Source organism: Gadus morhua, chromosome 4 (assembly GCF_902167405.1).
Source record: "Gadus morhua chromosome 4, gadMor3.0, whole genome shotgun sequence".
Classification (NCBI taxonomy): Eukaryota; Metazoa; Chordata; class Actinopteri; order Gadiformes; family Gadidae; genus Gadus; species Gadus morhua.
Window position 1 is genome coordinate 25,081,645 of NC_044051.1, and position 6,496 is coordinate 25,088,140.

Sequence of the window (6,496 nt, forward strand, 5' to 3'; positions counted from 1 at the left end):
TTCTTTGGCAATTTGACATTTTAAAGGGCATGGTGCAGGTTTCTATTTTCTTCTTTTCTGGCAATTTTCTAGTTGGTAATAAACATTTAAACAATTATCCATTGTATTTGATGTTGTAGGGTATCACAAAATATAAATATTAGGAAAAGTAGGTGATATATTAGTGGTTATAAGCCACAGGTTAGCGATGATTCTTATTTCTCCCACAATGCATTGCACGACGTCACGTAAGGTACTCCGCTTTTGGACGACAGCCGAAGCCGCTAGTGAGAGAGAGTGACAGTGTCAGATTATATTAGTAAATACATAAATAGAGATAGCCTAGATATATAGATATATAGATAGATAGATAGATAGATAGAATAACATCGATAGATAGATAGATAGATAGATAGATAGATGGATAGAATAGCATAACATCGATAGATAGTGAGGGATAGCATAGCATGAGAGAGAGAGAGAGAGAGAGAGAGAGGATATATAAGTAGATAACATGGTTTTCTACTGTATTTGTGGCGGGTGCAACAACTCCAGCAAAAGTGGACATAGGGTCCATTGCTTCCCCAAGGACAAAGGGATTCTCCGAAGCTGGGTGCAATTTGTCAAGTTTAGGCGGGCAGATTTTTCAGCTAGCTCTGTTACCGCGTACTCCAGAATATGCAGCGCGCATTTCAAGGAGGAGGATTACCACTCAGGGGATGCCAAGATGGTCTCACTTGGTTTAAAGAGTAAGAGGACGGCGAAGTTAATTCCTACCGCCGTGCCGTCTGTGCATGCAAACCACTCTGCCTGCCCTGTCCCGAGGTCGAGAGACACCGTCTGCCGCAAGCGAGAGATTGCCACGGTAAGCATCATGCTATAGCTGCTAATTACAAGCTGCGCGTTAGCTAGCTCTGTGTATTTTGCATACCGTGTTCCCTTTGACACAGCCTCATCTACAAGCATGATCAGTCTGACATTATAAGAGCATATTTCGTGATTCACGAATATGAGCCAAAACAAAATTGCCCTGAAGTAAATGTCCATATCGTCATGAAAGCTTCATGGCTAGTGTTTGGATCAGTGATCGTCAACATCAAGCGGCTTTCACAACAGTGTGTTTGCGTTTTGTGTTAGTGCTAGACTGCTACGGTTCTCTTTCACATATACTGTATTTGACCGTGACCTTTTATATACTTATATATATACTATACTTTATACTAATATACTTTTTTATATTTGTTTTCGCAAGATGTTGACAGACGCCTCACAGCAGGAGACCGTGGCCAGTGTAGACACTGTGGAGAGTGTCGATACTGGGGATCAGCCCTTGCCCTCCTCCACTTCTGACGCTGGGACACAATGTTTTTTGAAGCCCCCCCGATGGTCTCACGGTAAATCTTTGGTATTTTAAGGGGTAGATATTATGTCTAAAACATTGCAAGTAGGACATTTCCATACACATTGATGAAATGAATACATAGCCTACACCAAAACATAGCCGCCGATTTGCCATGATTGTCATATGTTTGGGTATGTTTACTGCCTCTGCCACAGCTGTGCAGGTTAACCTGAAGCCCAAGATGGTTAGCGTGGGCACACAGACTTCAATCAGCCCACAAACCTCCACTCCCCTCGCTAGTCCTGAACAGACAGTTGACGACGACGATGATGATAATGCCACTGTCATCAGTGACTTGTCGTGGGTGCCCGAAGAGCCGATGGATGAGGAGGAATTGTTTGATGAGGAGCCACCTTACACGTGTGACCCCCACCACAAGTGAGATAATCTAAAACCAACATAGACCATATTGAATGCTCAATGCTTTGTTAGTTTGAATGACACCGCCCCCCTCCCCCTCATTTTTTGTTGTTGTAGTTGCATTGACAAATTCATTGTTTGCCAAGAGGAGCTGATGGGCCTTTTTGCCATCTGTCCGGCCTGTTGTGAGAGGTCGGATGGTAGCATTGTGCAGCAGGAAGGAACTTTTGTTAAGATCAAGCAGGTACAGTTTTGTTTATGCAGTTTTGTTTACGTGGCCATCTGATTAGAAAATCTGAATATCTAATTACAATCTGATAGCTCTGACTGTCTTGCCAGTTAATTTACAATGTATGTACCAGGCTGGCTTAAGTCTGCTGGTTTGTGATGCCATCATATTTGAGTGTTATACTGTATTGGTCATGTGTGTTTCATTGAAAATATGAAACCTTTGACCAGTAATGTACAGTACTTACTCTATATTGAATCCTGATATACTGTTGATTACGGTACAATGTTTTATTTTATTTTCTTACATATCTAGGTCTGTGCATCATGTGGCTACCACCGTTTCTGGCAAAACCAGCCAATGCTCCACAGGAACATGCCAACCTGCAACCTCCTGTTAAGTGGGGCCATTCATTTTACTGGATGTTTGGCCACACAGACACTAAGAATGTTGACCCTGTTTGGCCTGCAGTGCATCAGTGCCAGCAGTTTCTTTCGCCATCAGCGCCGCTACACCATCCCTGTAATCGTTCAGGCCTGGCAGAATGATCAAGCCAAGAATTTTAGTGACCTACGGGCAATGGATGGCGGGCTAGTTCTTGCTGGTGACTGCAGGTAAACCAGTGTGAGAGCTAGACCAGTTCCACGTTTTGATTTTGTTATTTGTTATCATGTAGGGTGGCTTTAGTTGGCATTTGCAGTTGACATGGTGGATTGTCTTTACAGACCATGGTTTTAAAAACTTGAAACATAAATTGTAATTAATTCCAGGTCAGATTCTCCTGGGCACTGCGCAAAGTATGGGTCATACTCTCTGATAGAGGACAGAGTGAAGAAGGTGGTGGATGTTCAGCTTGTTCAGGTAAAACTGATGTTATTAGACAAAGAAATGAACTCTGCAATTTGGTAAAAGGATTGTATCTTAATATAACATCTTTCCACTACAACCATGCATAGAGCTTTATTGTGTATTGCCTAACTAGAGTAGTGTATCATAATGCCTGGTCCAGCAACGCTTCGGTTCATTAACGCCTCCTTCAACACCACCAGCATTCTACACTTACACTGTTATGTCATGTTGCAGAGCTCAGAGGTCCCCAACAGCTCATGGTGTGAGCTTGAAGGCCTCAAGCGCAGTGTTGGCCTGCTGAGGGGAAACGACCTGCATTTGGCAACGCTGATCACGGACCGACATCGCCAGGTATTTACAATAAAAATGCAGTATAGAAAGTAAATATCTGAATTGCACTGAAGCTGGATGTTTGTGGTTTTTTTCTCCTTAGGTTGCCAAATGTGTGAGAGAGGAGCTGATCCCTGAAGGGACACAGCATTATTTTGACGTGTGGCACATTGCCAAAAGTATGTATCCATTGTTGGAACCTTGAAGCAGTTTTTGTTAGTGCATATCAATTAATACCATTTGTTCTAAAACAGGTCTGGGGAAGGCATTGGATGCAGCATCCAAAGAGTGTGACCAACTACAGTTGTGGAGGCCAGCTATAGTGAATCACCTCTATTGGACTGCAGCCTCAACCCCAGATGGCAACCCAGCGGTCATGGAGGCCAAATGGAGAAGTTTAGTGAACCACATCCAGGACATCCATGACCATGACACCCCTGCCTTCTCCAGTTGTGCCCATGGCCCTCTAGACGAAGATCAGCGCAACAAAGAGTGGCTGGACCCAGGTACAGTACTGGTATTAAGCACGCTATACATAGTTTTGTTTTAGTTGCTGTCTTTGAGTAATTGTCTGGATGCTTTGACATGTGACCTTTGTGATGAAATTATTTTTTCATTCCCTGGCAATCTCATAACATTCTGTTTACTGTTTATGTTTGCTATAATTCATATGCAGGACAATTTCATGTGTTTCCATTTCAAAAAGGAATTCTGTCTGTCCGTCTTCCTGTCTATTTGTACGTTTTCCGTCTGTGTGTCTGTCTGCCTCCCTGCCTACCTGTCTTGGTCTTTTCAGGCTCATTGGCAGCAGTCAAGTTGGAGAACATAATGATGAGGGCTGCCTTGCTGAAAGATTTTCGTCAGCTGTCTCCACAGCACCAGACCTTCTCCCTTGAGGCTTACCACTCCCTCATCTTGCACTTCGCGCCCAAGCACACAGGGTTTTCATACCTTGGGATGTATAGCAGGTCAGTGCTATCCAATGGAATAACACTGCCAATTATTATGCCTTTTATAGTAATAATAGTACCTATTAACGTGCCTATTGTAGTATTTTGTCATACACCAAGTTTCAAAGGTTTTCTCAAATGTGTTATTTTGTAGGCTTCTCTTAGCGGCGCTGCATTATAATCACAATGCCAATCGCGAGACAGCACGGAGAAGTGACGGGACAGAGAAGTACTGCGTGCGGTATCCGCGCTTCAGAAAAGGTGCCCATGTGGTGCGTCCCATCAAAGAGGCAGCCTCATACGGTAAGCAGTGTCAGGCAGTTCTATCATATTTTGAGATGGTGCACGAGTGATCAGTGACAATGATCTTTATAAAGTAATGTTATTATTATTATGTCTGCAGGTTATGCAACATCATTAATGAAGGCCCTTCGGGAGAGCTACGCCAATTCACCCGCGGTTCTTCGAGAGGTTGGCGCCAATCTGTCCTCCGATGCACCCGCCCCCATCGCCAAATCCTTCGAACAGATTCCTAAGGAGGAGGCCATCAGCCTCTACCTAGCCCGGCAGTCACGGTTCAAGAAAACCTAATTTCACATTATTATTTTTTTCCACGGACAAGTCCAATTATTTAGTTGTTATTTGCATGAAATTTCTTTGTATGTAATTCAAAATAATTTGGTAATCATTTTACCTGTGCCTTGTCAACCTCTGTGTGCGGTGTTGTCTGGGCTCACTGTGTGTCTGCTTGATGTGCTTTTGCATGTATCACTGCATGTATCACTGCATGAAATAGTGTGTGTGTGTGTGTGTGTGTGAGAGAAAGAGAACCATCAACTGACCCTCGGGTATGACTACACTATTGCAGAATTAATTAGAATTAGAATTAAACACTAACCATTTTTTTATATAGATTTAATTCCAACCTGTGTCTTTGTTCAGTAACCATTACAAGCAATGCCAATCAACTTTTTTTTATCCAAAATGCATGTGTTCTGTGTACTTTATAACATTTTAAGGGCAATTGAATGATCACAACAGAATAAGCATAACTATTATTTTTATTCATTTTCATCCAAACAAGGCCATTGAAAGCCCTGATAGGTCTGGTCACCATTCTGGAATTGCTGTCTGATGGTTGAAACCACACAAGAGGGTAGAGGCTTCCTTATACTCCTCCCTAAAACGCCATAAGCCCAGCGTATAGCTTGCCTGTACGCAGTGTACCGGTATTGCCTAGGGATAAGTAGGAAAGATTCTTAAGTTCAAAAACTGTAAGTAGGTTGGAAACGTCATTTTAAGCCTGTTTCTCATGCATGTTTATTGTGTATGCAACACATCTCCTGTCACCTATAACTGTTGGTTCAAATGACTCAGTGTAAAAAGATTTGTAAAGTAAACATAAACCATGAACATACTCGTGCGTGCTGGCTTGAAGGAGACCATGATCCTGCCTGAAGTGTGTGTATGCTATTTTTAGCACAAACGGATTCAGGCAGCATGCCTCAAATCCAGGATGCTGCGTTAGGCACGTTACATCTGCTGGCCTCGGGGTGAGCTCCTCGACCAGCGACCAAAACGCGCTCACCTCCCTACAACACAAGCTCTCCACCACAGTTTCCATGGGACGACACCGCCCACACAGACACCTGCCAAACACAGCGACACAGACACGCTTACTGCTCTCTCCCGGTAAGCGGTACCCTGACAGTTTCAATGACAATCAATCACGAGGAAAACGAGTTAGCACTATCAAAAATAATCACACTGAAGACATAACCAGCCTACTCGCGTCGGCTACGTTTGCAAACAACATTTTCACCGGAGAAAGGTAAAAGCTTAGAATAAACACTAGGGGTTCACAGGTGGGACTGTCAAGCTAGCCCATATTTAGAATAAATAGAAGGCATAATATGCCTTCTATTTCTGGATCTTCTGACTAAGTTTAGGGTACTTATCTGAGCCAATGACATAATCACTGTCACTAGATATAAAGAAAACGTTGACTTTCATTCGATGCTATTCACTGACAGTAAAAGAAAATAAGTTATTGTATGCACTGCTGTTCATAGACTACTAGCTCCAGCGCTCCTTGCTGCGTTTCTAAATGGTAGCAACTCACCAGGACACTTCACCAACTCTCCACTCATTCTCCTCTGACCATGCATTTATTTGTCTTTGACGGCCATCGGCTCTCGGGATTTCCTCATTTCCCCTCATACGCCTAACCGGTTCGAAATTATATGGCTGTGGGCCATCATAAATGTTGACAGTGGGTCTTGCTACCTCTTCCTCATCCCCGTCCGCCATAATGCTAGTTCTAATGCGTCTACCTTACGTGACGTCATCGCCAAATTGCGTAAAAAATAACCGTTACTAACCAAAAACTACAAAAAC

The 6,496-nt window shown here is 43.1% G+C and overlaps 1 protein-coding gene across 1 annotated transcript; it reads left to right on the forward strand.

Annotated features, from left to right (window-relative positions):
• The first annotated feature begins 481 nt into the window (after positions 1 to 481).
• On the forward strand, positions 482 to 5,516 carry LOC115542908 (uncharacterized). Its single transcript, XM_030355399.1, has 12 exons — positions 482 to 844; positions 1,232 to 1,373; positions 1,537 to 1,759; positions 1,859 to 1,985; positions 2,286 to 2,584; positions 2,741 to 2,831; positions 3,054 to 3,170; positions 3,253 to 3,328; positions 3,404 to 3,655; positions 3,946 to 4,117; positions 4,254 to 4,402; positions 4,503 to 5,516. The coding sequence occupies exons 1-12, from the start codon at positions 494 to 496 to the stop codon at positions 4,688 to 4,690; spliced, it is 2,187 nt and encodes a 728-aa protein (XP_030211259.1). The 5' UTR covers positions 482 to 493; the 3' UTR covers positions 4,691 to 5,516.
• Positions 5,517 to 6,496: the final 980 nt, after the last annotated feature.

Excerpts from the sequence above, each read along its gene's own strand:
- LOC115542908 (XM_030355399.1), top strand. The coding sequence starts at position 494 with ATGGTTTTCTACTGTATTTGTGGCGGGTGCAACAACTCCAGCAAAAGT. Across the intron at positions 1,374-1,536 it reads GCCCCCCCGATGGTCTCACG|CTGTGCAGGTTAACCTGAAG; the intron begins GTAAATCTTTGG and ends CCTCTGCCACAG. Across the intron at positions 2,585-2,740 it reads GTTCTTGCTGGTGACTGCAG|GTCAGATTCTCCTGGGCACT; the intron begins GTAAACCAGTGT and ends AATTAATTCCAG.